This window comes from Hippichthys cyanospilos, chromosome 4 (assembly GCF_059441005.1).
Source record: "Hippichthys cyanospilos isolate Australia breed blue-spotted pipefish chromosome 4, RoL_Hcya_1.0, whole genome shotgun sequence".
NCBI classification, from domain to species: domain Eukaryota; kingdom Metazoa; phylum Chordata; class Actinopteri; order Syngnathiformes; family Syngnathidae; genus Hippichthys; species Hippichthys cyanospilos.
This window is the reverse complement of record NC_142372.1, coordinates 21,878,290-21,894,828: the sequence shown is the minus strand read 5'-3', so window position 1 is coordinate 21,894,828 and position 16,539 is coordinate 21,878,290. Positions and strand designations below refer to the sequence as shown.

At 38.5% G+C, this 16,539-nt stretch overlaps 1 protein-coding gene across 1 annotated transcript in view; it reads right to left on the bottom strand.

The window, feature by feature from the left end:
* Positions 1-16,539, bottom strand: part of entrep2 (endosomal transmembrane epsin interactor 2) — an 80,867-nt gene that overhangs the window by 33,842 nt on the left and 30,486 nt on the right. Inside the window, exon 2 of the mRNA XM_088412170.1 lies at positions 11,324-11,380. Within this exon, the coding sequence (XP_088268296.1) occupies positions 11,324-11,380 (57 nt within the window). The remainder of the gene's footprint in view (positions 1-11,323; positions 11,381-16,539) is intronic.

The following is a 16,539-nucleotide window of genomic DNA, read 5'->3' as shown; positions in this document are numbered from 1 at the left end:
TTTAGCACTTGAGCAAAGGCATCACACAGACCTGCAAGACCCCAAACTAAACTTAAGTAAACTTACATGGTCAAAGTAATCCAAAAATGAATAATATTGCTCCTGTGGACTTGTAAATAATTCCTGGATCACTGGCAATATAAAATAAAAACGTACACATTAAATGACCTAAAAAGATCTCTCTCGTTCTCTCTACACTCATCACTAACACACCAGCACCATCTAAAGGCAAACAAGTGAACTGCATTCATATGGTCTACTGCTACAAGGAATATGATTAAGGGGTTTAAGAGTGTTTGTTTTTTTAATATTCTTTAAATGATATATTTTGATTATTATGCACTAATATATTTACAAGAAATATTTGTTACAGTTTTTGATGCATTTTTATGATTATTCATCTGAAGGTTTAGGAGAATTTTGGAGGGCTTGGAACAGATTGGTAAAAAAGCGGCTCTACTTGTGAAAGATTCACGTTACCGAATTACTTCTTGAATGAATTAATTTACCACTGTAATATGCAATCTTTAAGTACTTATATTTGTGTTTTCTGCATTCAATGCTGCTGTCAAGAATGATAATGACAATGGCCACAACAGTACTTTTTTCTTCAGTTGAACTGTATTAGACCTTTTAACATGGGGTTTTGTTTGAAAACAATTTTTAGATGGACATTCTGTCACTCTTTATCCGTGTCAGTCCTTTGTTTATTTCTAAATGTTGAAAGTCAAATTTCCAGTGTAATGATTGTTTAATACACCATGCGCAAAGAAGCAAAACACATTGTGACAACATATAATATGAGCAAATTGCAACAAATTGATGAAGTTAAAAGAACTCCCTTTTTTAAAACTCAGATGATCTCACTCTGCGTTTATGACTCAGCTTCACACTCCGTGGTCAACGTGACAATTTTGAGTGAGTCCATTCATTTACCTATAAGTTCACATCCCACCTAAGTGTGATTTCCTCCCGAGATCCTGCAAAAGAGCTGCATGCAACCCATGACACAAGCAGTGTTAATCAACTGACTACGCTTTTCACAATTATCCAGCAAAGTCGGACAATGAGTTAACAGAGAAACCCAGCATGCCACAATCATATAATTTGATACATGATGAGTGCATACTGACATTACTGTCCATATATTAAGGCGTGGAGAATGAAAAACTCCAGGCCCCATCCCACTATTGTCCATTTACACAGGAGTGGGCCTATCTGTGTTTCGGGCAGAATATTGCCCGAATGACTTTTCCCCATTCAGTGTTCAAACAGCACCCTAAAAATACGCTGAGAGACAAAAATATTAACTCAAGCATGATTTTGCTTGTGAAATAGTCTTTCAAATCATTCAGACCCTATTATATTGACATGCACATGATATTAATTTGAGGTTTCTGTGCTTGCCTTGTGAGAGCATTGCCTGTATTTAAGAAAGAGAACTTATTGCAAATTGTTGGCAACGACACAACACCGTCGTGCAGTGTGCATCGTTTTTGTGTCAATTTGGTTTAAACTAATGGTTTCCAATGCCGCAAACATGAGTAGAGTACATATAAAATGTAAAAATTTCTGTCAATAAAAATTTGCATTTCCTCCTTCAATGCACATTTTTCTCAGCTTGCCATGGTCTGTTGCTCCCGCAAAATAAATAGAAAAGATGGGTGTTTGATGGGTCATGGATCCCAAAAGGAAAAAGACAAACATATCTGAGGAGAACATAAGATTCAACAGCTCTTGGACCCAATCATTTGTTTTCATCCCAATGCGGAAGGATTGCATGTATGCCTGCTTTGTAATCAGAAGCTGTCAAAAAAACAAAAACATCTTACATGCCTAATGTTGAGAAGCTGTCTGCTGTTTTTTTTTTTTTTTTTTTTTTAACATCTTGTTCTTAAGATCTTCTCTCCCTATGGAGCGTGTCAATGATAGTTTTCAGACAACCATCAAGTCAGAAGCAAAACCTACAAAGGCCAGACAGAAACCGTTAGGCTAGGAAAACCTTTGTTGTTTCTTTTATTGAGCTAACAAGATTGAGACAGAGAGCCAACAATGCTGAACTATACAATCGATCCATACCACGATATGTTAATTTTGTGAGCTATTGGACAAATGTTTGCATTTTACTGCCATATTCATCAAAATCTAAACAAAGAAAACCTTGAACTATTTCACTTTGTCTGTGGAGGCCTAATATAACCTATTCACAATGGAATTATAGTTGGACAAAATGATCTAAAGAAAAAAGAATTAAACTGTGATATAAAGAAGAAACAAACAATTTGACGAGTCAACGAGGTATGGAAGACAAGACACTCATCGTGAGCTGAGAAATGGGAGCCTATTGAGAGCTCACCAAAAACTCAAAAGGAGATTCACTTGAAATGAAAGGCATGGGAATGACATAACTCTTTCTCAGTTTGGCCTCACACAAAAATCAAATTGTTGTCTAGGACAAGTAAATGAGACATGTGAGATTTCAAAAAAGCATATTTTTTTTCTGAGCAAATCTAACTTGTTTACAGTACGAATGCAAATTTAGCATCGCTAATGCCGCCATTTTGTTGAAGCTTTATATTGTTCTTTGTGATCATTTACAGTATTTCAACTGCACATTCAGAGAAGAAAGAGTGAAGTGATGCTAAAATTCAGACTTTTCCAATTCTTTTAAAGGGCCTGCCTGCACCTTGTTTTTTTAAATATACTTTCTACAGTTAACTACAGGCATAGATATGTTTACTGTGATCCCTCACCACTTCGCACCTCACCTATCGCGCTCTATCTCCATAGCTTTTTTTTTTCTTTTTTCAAAGGACCATCAACTCACAGCAGCACATAATGCAGTGAGTGGAGCACTCCCACACTCAATCCTAATGTGAAGTCTAAAGCAATTTAACAGCCCTAAGAGACAATCTTGATCAAATGAAGGAACTTTTGCTTAAAACTAAACCACCACTTTTGGAAATCTGGCATTATATCAGGAAGTTAAGCAAAAACCAGATGAGCAACGCCGCAGCACTGTACGCTTACGTCTGACAAATGTGCTGAATTTAGGGGCAGTGGGCTGTGGGCAGACAAAATAGAGATGATCTTTCATGCGCAAATGGGCGGTACTGAGGGGCGTTGACAGAATGCAGAGTGACCTGGAATGCAGAAATGGGCCCGGGGAGGGAGTTGGGGTCGCATGCTCAGTCCGACAGCATGAGTGGAGAAGTTGGAGCATCACTGCAAGCACTCTGCTGTGTTGAAAAATAAAAATAAAGTTTGTGCCCCAAATGTGACTGTTATTCCTCCATACCACAGTTAGGAGGTGTCAGAGAAATCTCAGAAAAGAAGACTAGGACAAGCCTAGCTGCTTAAACAGCAAAAAGAGTAACTCAGACCAGCCAAGATTGACTTTTCTATGCCGGGCATAGGGAAAAAAGCTTGGGCAAATGTAACTCGTGGGTCTTCCAACGCTAGTTTTCCACTGCCCAGCCGTCCCCCCCCGGCTTTTATTGAGTAGAAGCATAGCAGATTACAAGACACAACAAAAGAGCCAGCCGGGCGCCACCGGCAGCTGGGCCAAGGTCCCGGCTCACACTTTCGTGCGTCAACAGTTCTATCTAAGGACAGGGTCAAGATGAACTAGGATTGCATAAATGGGTAACAATGAACTAAGCACATAATGATAACAACCTAATATATGATTCCCTTCACAGGAGGTCAATGGGCTTGGGAAAGAGAGGTAAATACTGTAAATATATCACCTTTGGCTGAGTAGGGATTCAATGTCTTATGAAATATGAATTATTTTGATCATTAAATTTCTAATCCGGAAATAAGACGTCTGCTTCCCTTAACTCTTTCATTCACGATTTTTTTTGTGTGCGAAAAATTACAATAAAATACGGCATATATTACTTGTTTATAAGTCAAACATACATAGAAAATTAGTTTAAAAAATTCCACCTTCCAGCACTGGCTTGTTGTGCGAGCAAAAGTTGCTTAATGCTACTTGAATCTGTAGATAGGTGTGTAATGAACCGCTGGGATGCCATTTAATCCTATGGCTACCATTCTTATACATACTGCCATTTTTTGAAACTGAATTGTTCCAATGGGAGTGAAAGGGTTAAACCCTGTCTCTCAATGTGTTTCTTGATGTCATCTTTGTGCACTGCTGACTTGCAGCAGAATGCGGTCATTTTCTTAGTTTGCGTGGGCGGTACGGGAGACGGTATTTAACTAGTAACACACATATGTGAGGACCATGTTGTTTTCTCTGATCAGGCGAGTCTGGCAACGAGAGCAATGAGCAAGAATGCTCGAGGATGTGTGAATGGAGAAAAACAACACCATCACAACCAACATTCTTCATTATGTTTCTGATGAGGCAACAACTTTGTAACACGATTAAAAGCTCCAAGAAGGTGAATTTGCAAGATGGAGACTTAAAAAAAATAAATAAATGGAAACGCTCTCTTTAATAGTGATTTCTTAAATAATTTTGTTGTTGGTCAGAAAACTTTTCTTTTTTTTCACTCAATGAACATCTATGACATACCGGCAGTACCAGTGGCAGTACCAGTGGCCCAACTATACCTAAAATAATAGGCAGTATACATATTGTACTTGTTGATGCATGAATGGCTGGACTTAATAGTCTGCCATGTAGACTACAGTAGTCCTGACACAGGAGAGCAGCAAGCAGGCATGAAAGTTGGCTGTGCTACAGTTAGTTTATTAGATTGTAAAATATGGCTGATATAACTGTGCAAACCACGATTTCCTGGTTTATGGCAAGTGGCCACAAAGTGATCAGTCAATTAACAGAGGCATATAAACTGGTGAAACTTGACTAGAATGCCCCCCACATCCTCCATGCACCCCAAATCATTTCCCCCTATGACACAAAGCTGCTTGTAGTGCAAGTGAAGGAGAAGAATAGAACCAAGTGACAAGAGAGCAGAGCTCAATTGTGCTGCTAAACAACAGCGAGGGAAAGAACCATTATGAATGTGTCCATACTATTGAACATCTCTAATGAGAGAGCCCGTCTGCAAGTACTGTTGATTTCATTAGTGTTATTCAAGGATGCATTTAATAATGTGTAACTCTCGCTACGTTTTTGTCTCTGTACAGTCAAATATTACCTTCCCCTACATGAACTGTCACCTTATCATGATCTTAGAAGCTAAGCTACGTTCACTCATGGCAAAAATCTTGTGGGAACCAAATTCTGGGTTTACTGTTTTTATGGGGACGTCTTGCACTTGTGGGGACCATTTTGATGGAGCTCACAAGTTTAGATGTCTTTTTGAGGGTCAACGCTTGCTTTTGGAGTATAGGTTTGAATTGAATTTTTTTTACGTTAGGGTTAGCATTATGCCAATGAGAAGTCCCCACTACGACAGTAAAATCCCCTTGTGTGTACGTGTGTGTGTGTGTGTGTGCATTTATGTATGTATGTATGTATGTATGTGTGTATGTATGTATTTATGTTCTTTTGTTTGTTTGCATGTTCTCCCCGTGCACGCATGGGTCTTCTTCTCCTTCTTCTCCTTCCACGATCCAAAAACATGCAAGGTAGGTATATTGGACATTCCAAATTGCCCTAAGGTGTGATTGGGACTCTGAATGGTGGTTTGTCACTGTGTGCCCAGCGATTTGCTGGCAACCAGTCCAGGGTGTCCTCCACCTACTGACCCAAGACCGCTGGGATAGAGACGAACAAGCCAGCGACCCTAGTGAGGATAAGCGGCTAAAAATGATGGATGGATGGATGGATGGATGGATGGATGTTTACCATGAAAAGAGTTACCAAATTGTCTTGATATATTGTACATTTACCATATGGTAAGTGCGTAGATGATTGCTTTATGCTGTTCAACCATTCTTTATCACTTTTGTAAGGAAAACAAGAGCTTCCTTTTTTGCTTGATCTTCTTTGTGTTGCAACACTTGTGTGTATGTGGAGAAAGAATGATTGCTTATTTTCTGTTCCAGTGTTTCTGCAAATTACATTTCTGAAAAAAAAAAAACAATCATTTTGTTTCCCATATAGTCACATTGACAAACACATTACAGTCACATCAACAACGCCATGTTCTTAAAATTCATTATATAGTTTCTTCACTACAATACAAATAGCAATTCCCATATTATTAATGAAAATTGGCTTTGGCAAACAAACAAAAGACTGATTAAATAAAAGCAGCAATGTCTCAAGCTTGGCTTTTATTTCTATTTATGGGGTACATCATCATCAAGTACCGTCAGCCCCCGGCTTACGAGCACCCTGATTTGCGAACAATTCGCCTTACGAGCGTGGATCAGGGAGAATTTTGTCCTCCGCTTACGAGCAAACCTCTCGTCTTACGAGCATTCCGACAATTCAGCCATTGAATATGTAGAAATGTTCTCGCCTAACTGCGTCAACATATCCAGCAGTTGCGTCATCTACAAACATTAGCAGATACTTATGGCGGTAACGTGAACGCTATTGGTCTTACAACCTCACACTGACTGTCTCACTCACGGTGTCTAAATATATATTACCATTTAAGTGTAGTGTTTGTACAGCTAAAGGGAAAAACAGCTGACATGAAATTAAATGTGCCGATTGCAAGACAAAGAATTGTCATTGGTTTAAATGTGTGTTTTTTTTAATTAATTGTCAATACATTCCAACCGTTTAAAAAAAAAGTGTGAATAATTATCAGTCAGTCAAGGAGACGCCAATATGCTATTGGTCGATTAAGGTCACCCGGTCTCACTCACGGAGATGCTATTGGCCGGCGTCACACGTCAATCACAGAAATGCCGATATGCTATTGGCCGAACGCCTTTATCTAGCTTGATGGGACAGGATGGAAGGAAGTAGACAAAATGAGTGAAAAACGGAATGTTTTGAAGACTTTGCAAACTTTATCTGTTAGACATAGCTTCTAAAATTACTAGCAGCGGTAAAGGAAGAAATAAGAGGATGATGTTTTAGTATCTCCATGATTTGCACCATGACTGAAAGAGTTACTGTAACACTGTAAGACCAATAGCCTATGTGCGTTGCCGTATTAACTCAAGAGGTTAATCTCTGCACCCTTTTACGGGTGGTATCACAGTGCCATATAATGGTTGCTTGACAAAACTGCACGTCATGTTAGTCGGCGACCTCCCGACATGCTTTGAGACAGCGCCATTTTTGCAATTCTGTGAGTTGTAACCAACGGTGAACTGACGCTCGAACAAGCTTTAAGTGTGGTGCCTAGTAAATACAACACACTCAACCTCCCCTCCGCCTCCACCCAGCTCAATTCACGTCGGGAAAAACAGCTGACATGAAATTAAGTGTGCCGATTGCAGGACAAAAAAATCGTCACAGGTTTAAATGTGTTTTAATCAATAAGATGTCAATACATTCCAACCGTTTAAAAAAAAAGTGCGAATAATTATCAGTCAGTCAAGGAGACGCCAATATGCTATTGGTCGATTAAGGTCACCCGGTCTCACTCACGGAGATGCTATTGGCCGGCGTCACACGTCAATCACAGAAGTGCCGATATGCTATTGGCCGAACGCCTTTATCTAGCTTGATGGCACAGCTGGTTGGGATGGAAGGAAGTAGAGAAAACCCTGACTGAAAAAGTTACTTTGACACTGTAAGACCAATAGCATTTCTGATTTACCGTATTGACTTCGAGCATTCATCTCTGCTCATCTCTGCTTATCTCAGCACAAGTCACGTCTTTCCAAAGGTAAAAGTCATTTATCCTTTGTATTTATCATTTAATGCAACTGTACAGTAGATTATGTCACTTAGTATTAATATATGTATACAGCGTGATGATTTTACCTAAGGCTTCTGCGCGCGTTGCACGCATTCACGAATTAACATGGGTTTGGATTGCCCGCTATACGAGCAATTCGAGATATGAGCGTAGCCGCTGAACGGATTAAGTTCGTAACCCGGGGGCCCACTGTATTGTATCCAATGATGGTGGTCAAAGCAAATAGTAGTATGATCTTTTTTGTGTTTGTGCCATTGTGAGACACTCAAATGTACCACCTTTTTTGGAGAATACATTCTAATTACAAATTGGACTTTGTCAAAGTAAAATGCATCAACAAAAAAAACTATTTATGAGTCACCCTGGAATATAGAACCATAGAGCATCTATCATACAAAACAGACCAAGGACAGTATAGCTTGTCATCCCCAAAATGCATGTGCTTGCTGTTGGTGTCCCCAAAAAGGATGACAGAGCCCAGTGCATCAGACAGTACAAAGGAAGCAATGGGTTTAAACTAATGTACAGTACATATTTGGATTTTTTTTTTTTTTTTGCCGTATTTGTTAGATGATAGTTTATATTCTGATTCATGGGGAAGTAATGAACGGCACAGTAGGACTGGTCCATCCTTGAGTAACATAACAATTTTTATTTCATTTCTAATCCATACTCAATTCTGAAGACAAAATAATTCCAAAGAAATATCATGAGACAAACAAGAGCATGCCACCATGTTTTAGGATGCACGAGAAGTCAGTATTTTGCCATTCTGAAGCCACCGCGACCAGGGGCCCAAAGCAATAAGTTGATCCACTTTTAGCTGAGGCTGGCCCAGCTTCAGTGTGGGACGACACACACACACACACACACACACAACCTAATCCCTGCCAGCCACAGAGAGACCCAAAGAGAGGCTTCCAGTATCTGTCAAACTCACATTAATTGGTCCAATAATGTTTTAAATTATTTAATCATGAGAACACTTTAAGATGGCCTGTCCTTCATTTATTTTGTTAAACATTTTTAGTATTCGCTCTCATCCAGTACTATTTGATTCGCCAATTGTCCTGCTGTAAAGAAGTTGTGGAACTCTTTCATCTGTATACCTAATATTGTACTTCCCTCGATGTATATCATTCTGAGGGCCAGCCTATTCATTTATCCATCCATCCATCCATCCATCCATCCATCCATCCATCCATCCATCCATCCATCCATCCATCCATCCATTTACTCTCGCCACTTATCCTCATTAGGGTCATAGTCTTGCTGGTACCAATCCCAGCTAACTCTGGGCAACAGGCGGGAGATTGCAGGGGAAGCAGAGACAAAAAAACGTTCTCACACCCTGTCACACCAAAGGACAATTTAGTATGTCCACTACATCTGTCATGCATGTTCTTGGAGAGTGGATTTGAACTCGGGTCCCTGCATTGTGAGGTGGACGTGCTTCACTGAGCCATTGAAAGTGATGTAGTAAACTGTTTTCTTATCTTAAAATATTTATCTATTCCTTTAAAACATTGAGAGCAGTTAAAAATAAGATTTATCAAATGTTTACGATTTGTCTATTATATGTTGTTCATTAATCAATAATAGTTATTATGTAGTATTAAATTCCACGGTATTTTACCTTTATTAATAAAATATTTATATTTATAATATAATGGTATGTATCATTATAAGGAAAAAAATAAGTTTAAGTTTTAAACTTGAACTTTTTGTTCAATAATTTTATTTGTACAATGATTTTATTTCTACACTTATTTGGAAGGATTGTGCTGCAGATGTCGCTAATATGTAATACAATGTCAATTGCTGTCAAAACAGCTCTGCTGCACCTGTTCAAGAAATTTGGTAGCCCCACACAGGTAAAAGTGGGCGTTTGCGTTTTTGTAGGCTGGAACGTGGAAAAATTGTTTTCCAAGAGCACATCTAATGCAAGAATTCACTTATTTTTCATAAGGATCTGTTCTTTTTTCATGTTCTGCAGATGTTGTGTCTCACATTTGCACTATTTTTGGGTCTCAACCCCCCCTGGCCAGGTTGAACCCAAATATAATACGTTACTGTACTTGATATCAGGAACAAATTTTTATTCAAAACCTTTTCGATACCAAATAAAGTGAACTCCCTCTATTAATGTGTGAAAGGGACTGAACATTCTGTGGTTTTAAATATCTAGGTTAAATTTACCCCAGAGGAAAAAAATATCTAGGTACATTTCAAGATACCAGGGGGGCTATGAAATTCTTTTCTTTAACCAGAATGATAGGGAGCAATTTCAGTTTTGCAGGAGTGCATGTCAGCCAACCCGCAGTCTAATGGTGAATTGGTAGGAAGCCTTAAAAAGTCACACACGTGTCAGTCAAAGCCTGCCTGTCAGAATTGAACATTACCAGCAAGTCACATCCACAAAATACACATGACATATTACCTTTGAGACCCAAGGAAGGACAGGAGTGACACTATTCCCTACAATGACACAGACTATACAGGGAAATTGGCCATTATTTTAAAAGAACGAAAAGAAAGAGGATTTAGCTGTGTCGCAGCTCAGTGCGTGCATACAAATTTTTGACTCTAATATCAACATGATGGAATATGTTCTTTTTACTTTGATCATAGAGAGCCGCTATGAATCAAATCTCTTCTCTCCTCTAATATTACATAAAGGCAAAAGAAAGCTGAGGGAAGGGAGAAAGAAATGTGAGTAGAGAGGATCTGCTTAGCTGGGTGATAAAACTAAAGGGAGCTAGACTGGCAATCTGCCCAGAGAGAGCGAGAGCGACCGAGAGAGGGAGGGCCAAAGAGAAAGAGAGAGAGAGAGCGAGAGAGAGCGAGAGAGAGAGAGAGAGAGAGAGAGAGAGAGAGCAAAAGGCAGAGATGAGGACATTCAAGGCACAAGACAATGTGCTAAAGGCGCAGAAATGAGACGTGATTATTCCTGGCAATAAGAGCATGAAATAGAGTTGGATGCAGCTTTACTGCACTTTTTTTGTTTTTTAATTTTGACTCTATATAACAACATGGTGAAAAGATTTACAGAGATCATTTACAGTGCACGACATACAAATATACACTTACTTGAGGCAGTGTATCAAGCATGAGTAGGGAATGTGGAGTCATTTGGGCATAAATGATGTATAAACAAAAGGTGTCAACTGACACTGCTGTAGTAGCTACATCCCTAAATGAGTTGACTTGCTACCACGTGATTTGCCGATAGGAGAATCGCTTTCATGGAATACTAGAAAGGACTTAACTGTGGGAATTCAAGTTAATTAAGGGAAGGGAGGGAGTTGTCATGTTTCTGGGTTCAAAGGAATGATAAACTTGAAAGGGTTGAAGGAGAGTTGCGAGAGCTGCTTGTTCTTTAAACAGTTACTTTTGTTGGGCAGACTAAAGTCACATGACACCATTTTTAATTTTCTTATATTCAACTGTGTGTATATAATATTCAACCCTATCTGAAAACAAATAAACCACCATCTTGTGAATCAGTGTGTCAGATTTGCAGTGCAGCGTTAAGGCATTCATATAATACTCACCACCAGTGAGAGTGGCCTCTTCCACGACACCACACCAATAAGCCCAGAGAGAAGAACCTGGAGGCAACAGTACACAAAGGACGTTGAAGGACCAAATTGATATGGACAAAAGAAAAACCCAAAAGGATTCATAGATTTGGGAGAATATCTTAATGTTCACGTTCAAGGTACACCTTATTTTTATTGCAAAGTACAGAAATGGAAGCATATAAATCATAATTGGGAATGACACTGCCCAGTCAATGGCTACAGCCACCACACATTAGAAAGAGACCCAATACAAGCCTTGAATCAAAAAATTGTATATACAGAAATCCCTCGTTTTTTGTAGTTAATTAAAACCACGAGGTAGCGTCACCTCTGACGAAATTTTTATGCATGTGTATGTGGGTACTTGCATTTTTAAAATGTGAACAGTATTTATACTTTACATATAAAGTAAGACACATATCCCTGCTGTACACATATTTACTTAAATCTTAAATTATGAAACCTTATTATACACTAGCTGTACACTTATCCCTTCCCGTTAGCTTTGGTCTCACGGAGAGCCGCTGTTATATTAGCTGCGCCCGGAAATCCTGGAAATCTAATTAGAGTGAAGCTTGTAGCTGACCAAACATCATAACAGTCAGAGTTTACACTTGAAATGCCAATTTATCACAAAAGAAATCTAGGTAAGAGATTTACAATGCTCGGACCCAGTGTGCAAGGAGCCAATCACGTGTCTTGTAGGAGTACTCCTCTCCATCATGAAACCCACACACACTGTTAGGTAGATGCAATGGAAGAGCAGTAAAGACTACAGCTGCATCGGAGCCTTGTAAATCTCCTATCTAGATTTCTAATATTACCGCGGCTCTCCGAAATGAGACTACACCCAAAAGGATGGGAAGGGAAGGGATAACAATACAGTTACTGGATGAAGCTTAATCATTTAAGATTTAAGTTAATATGTGTACTGCTGTAGTTCGACATACGAGGAGTGCTCGTGGCAATTGCTTTTACAGTTAACTTGTCTGTCTTCCATGCAGGAAACCTTCATAGTGCGTCTCTACACAATGTAGGTTTTTTGTTTGTTTGTTTATTTTTTTAAATGAAAAAAAAATCAGCAATGCACTGAGGGCGCAGTAGAGATCGTGAGGGATCATTGTAAAATATCAGGAAATTGAATGTTCCAGCACAACTATTCCGGATGACCCTGCCCTCTGCAATGAGGACATTCTGTCCAAGTTTAGTGCTAAAGGTTGAAAGTTCTCCATAATGATTTTCCTGCCAAGTGAACCATATTAACCACGTTCTCTTCTTTTTTGATGTCTCTGCAGTAATTTCTCAGGTCTTATATGTTTTTGTCTTGTTATCAATGAACTAAGAAAAGTTCATCACACAAAATATAAGTACCGTATTTTCCGGACTATAGGGCGCACTGGTATATAAGCCGCAGCAGCAAAATATGGGCAAAAAAAAAAAAAAAGATGTTTGTCACGGATAAGCCGCACTGGACTATAAACCACAGGCAATAACATCAGATCTTTATGCAGAAAGGTGGTATATGAAGTTTATAATTTTTTCAAATTTTTTTTGTAATTATCTGCCAACAGCAACATCCTCTCTTTAACAGACTGAACTTGCCTGCATGTTTAGTCCCAACATATTTACAGAAAATGGATGGATTTCTGTCAGTTAAATAGCAGTTCAAAATCAATACTTCAATAGCATCTTTTTTTGTCTCCCTTTGTTTGATTGTTTATTTTAGTGAACATAATAACACATTCTACACAATTCATATACAATCATAAATACATAAATAAAATCACATGTACTGTGCACTGTATATAAAGTTTACACATCACAAATTTACCTACAATTTTACACATTCTCTTATTAAATTTAGACATGTATATTTTTTCACATCTTTTCAGCTCTTTTTGATGCAATAGTTGTTATATAAATTGACCCCTTGAACAGATACACACATTTGCTTGCTTGTGGGTAGCAAAAAAAAAACCCAAAACAAAACACAGATAATAAGACGCACTGGACTATAAGCCGCAAAAACGTTGTGGCTTATAGTCTGAAGAATATGGAAATTAGAAGTAATTAACCTCTCTGAATTATACATATACTAGGTCACTCGCCACTGTTTTGATTTCTCCTTTTTATGTTTCGTGGACAACTTAATGTGTGAGTGTCTGTTCGAAACTCTTTTTGCAGTTTTGTTTGGCTACCTTGCCTAGTCCTTTGAGGCTTGCCTTTATATGGTCAGCCAGTTTGTCTCCAGCGATCATTCTCACTTACTCCAAACACCGCGCTTGACTTTCTAATGACGTTTGTACACTACACTATTTGCTTGACATCTCAACAGTAAGTTTGATTTTTTTCCATAGGCTCAACAAGTCTGTGTTTGTGTCACTGGGCTCACCGAGTTTGGTATCCAGTCGACACTGAATTTAAATTTCATTTTGATTCTTTTGACAGAGATCAGCCTACAATATCTGATGCTATATTCATGTAATGTATCGCATGTCAGTCTCATATAAAAATCTTGCTATCAAAACGTGTGTTTGGTTTAAAAAAAAATGGTAAGCCTGGTTTAATCTTTTATGAAACGACATAACATTTTTTTCATCACAATATTGCCTTTTGGCTCTCCCGCTTTTGCTCAGATGTGTGCCTTGCTTCTAACCTGCATGATATCAGTCACAGTACAGTATATTGCTCCAATAAAATACAATTAAAAAAGTATGTTTTTTTTTTTTCATCCACGACTTTGCTCACATTGACGTCATGTGCAGAGGCGATAAATAGCATGCAAACGTTTCATTGTGACTCACTCGCACACACGTTTGGTGAACCTCACAAACTAAAACTAAAATGGGACTATTCTGTATTTCAAATAAATGTAAACATATTCATCACTGCAAATGTCCAATGACCATAACTCTACAGAGACCACAAACTGTGAGAATAAATTGAAATGCAGTCTGGCATGAATTATTTTGCACCAAACACATCAAGTTAATTGATTCATTTTCTAATGCTGGAATACTGATGGGGAAAAATAAATATCACTGTAACAAACCAAGCCAAAAAGTTTTATATGTGGTTTATCTACTAGAGTTCATTTTCATAAGCCAGTGAATATGTTATATCAAGAGCCCTCCTAAGGAAAACAACGCAAGCATATATATGGGTATGCCGAAAAAAACTACCCTGTGTATAATTTTTGCTTTGTTTAAAGAAATTATGTCTCGGAATTCATGTGATGGGCCTGCTCTAATTAGCCACAACTGACTTTTCCCCTTGCCGGCTCAGAGAACAGGATTAGCTTGCAAAATTTGAAAGCAGTCACCAAAACCTGGTCTACGCAGACTGCTGAAGCATATAAAAAGTCTATGCCATTTTATATGAGGAAGTATGAGCAGTTAAAGGGGTTGTAGGGCAACACGCAAAGTGATTAAATGTGAAAAAAACACGTGCAAAGTTGCACTGACCTTGATAATCAGTAGGATCGGAAAATTATTTTGCGTCTGGACCACAGAAAAGCTTTTAGTCTCTGAGGAGTACTGTCAACATGATAATGAATTGAAAGGCTCCCTGAATGTGCTTCGGAAGGTGGGTGAGGAAAACAAACCACTCCATCAAATAATTAGCCATTGGACTTGGACAATGTCTTTCTTTTGTTTCAATATAAACTGTACTGTGATGCACAAAAGCCTGACAGCTGCGAATGTGAGTACCTTTCACTCTGCTGTTAGCGAATTGCATTTCTAATGGAGATCTGCTGATATGTATCTAGATAACACATACAAAAACTCATGTTAAACAGAAGCCTAAACAATAACGATGATGCCACTAGCTGCTAAAATTACGCCCGCAAAAAACATGAACAGTATTTTGGAAACGTCTGTCGCTAACCTATCAGACTGAGCTTGAATTTGAAGATTAACGTTGAAATTGTTTCTGTTTCTTTCTAAAGCATAAATGTTGCTTCACTATGCTGTGAATCTAAGTAATATATGGATTAAAATGAAAAAAAGAGCCTCTTGTCATGTTTTTAGAGGTTTACAATGCAATACAGATCAAATGATTTGTACTGTTTTTTTTTGGCTTAAGCCAACCGTCCCCCGGACGTATAATGAGTGCAATGAGCTACATATAGAATGGCAAATACATATTTTCAGTTATGCTGTAGTGTAAATGTAAAAATAATGCAATAGCCATGTAATGCCTTTCATTTTAAATACAGTAATATTATAACGTAACAAATTACTTTGAAATGACAGTAATAAGTCATAAATATTGAATTATACTTTTGATTTCAATTTATTTCAATATTTTGCCCAACTCTGCTGATAATGCTCTCGATATGCTCAGAGATCAACAAACTGGCACATTTCATGAAATTTAGCTACTCCAAAAGTTTATTTTCATACCCTGTTCGTCATAAATATACTGAGAGATTTGATACTTTTCCATTTTGGCCGCATGAGTTCCCTTCCCGGGTAAAAAGCTTTAACATGCATGGAAGGTGTATCGAACACTCCAAATTGCCCATAGGTGTGTTTGTATGTGTGAGTGCTCATCAGTCTCTGCGTGCCCTGCGACTGGCTTGTAAGCAGTCCAGGGTTTTCCCTGCCTACCGCCGTAAGTCTTCTGGGTTAGGCAGCAACATGCTACTAGTGAGGCTATAGAAAACGGATGGATGGATGCTCAAAAAGTGATTGTATTGGGATCATTTGCAGAGAACAGCAGGACTACATCATGAGTCACAAGCTACTTGGCACCATCTCACAAGCACGACACTCAGCCAAATTGAACACCGTAATAAATGTGATGGAGTAGTTACCAGCATTCGTGTAGCTGAGGAAAAATGGATTTACCAACAAAGTGAAAATAGCATTTTTGTTGTTGTTGTTGCTGTTGTGTAGGAGAACTTTAGTAGCAGAAGGTATCACGATACTAAGTTGCTTTAATTAGCCGATTTCTCTAATGGACTTCCTTCGTATCCAAGTGCATATGATAGTACCACAGCCAAGCCTAAGCAACCTCCATCTTAGCTTATTCATATGCATGGTGCCAATCAAAGAAGCCATTACAGAGAGTGAGGCTTTAGAAAGCGGGGTCTTTCTTAAACATCACCACAGCCGAGATGGATGGAGCAGTGCGGTTGCCTTGGTTACCAAATACTGGCCGTTTGCCAGGATCTGTAATGA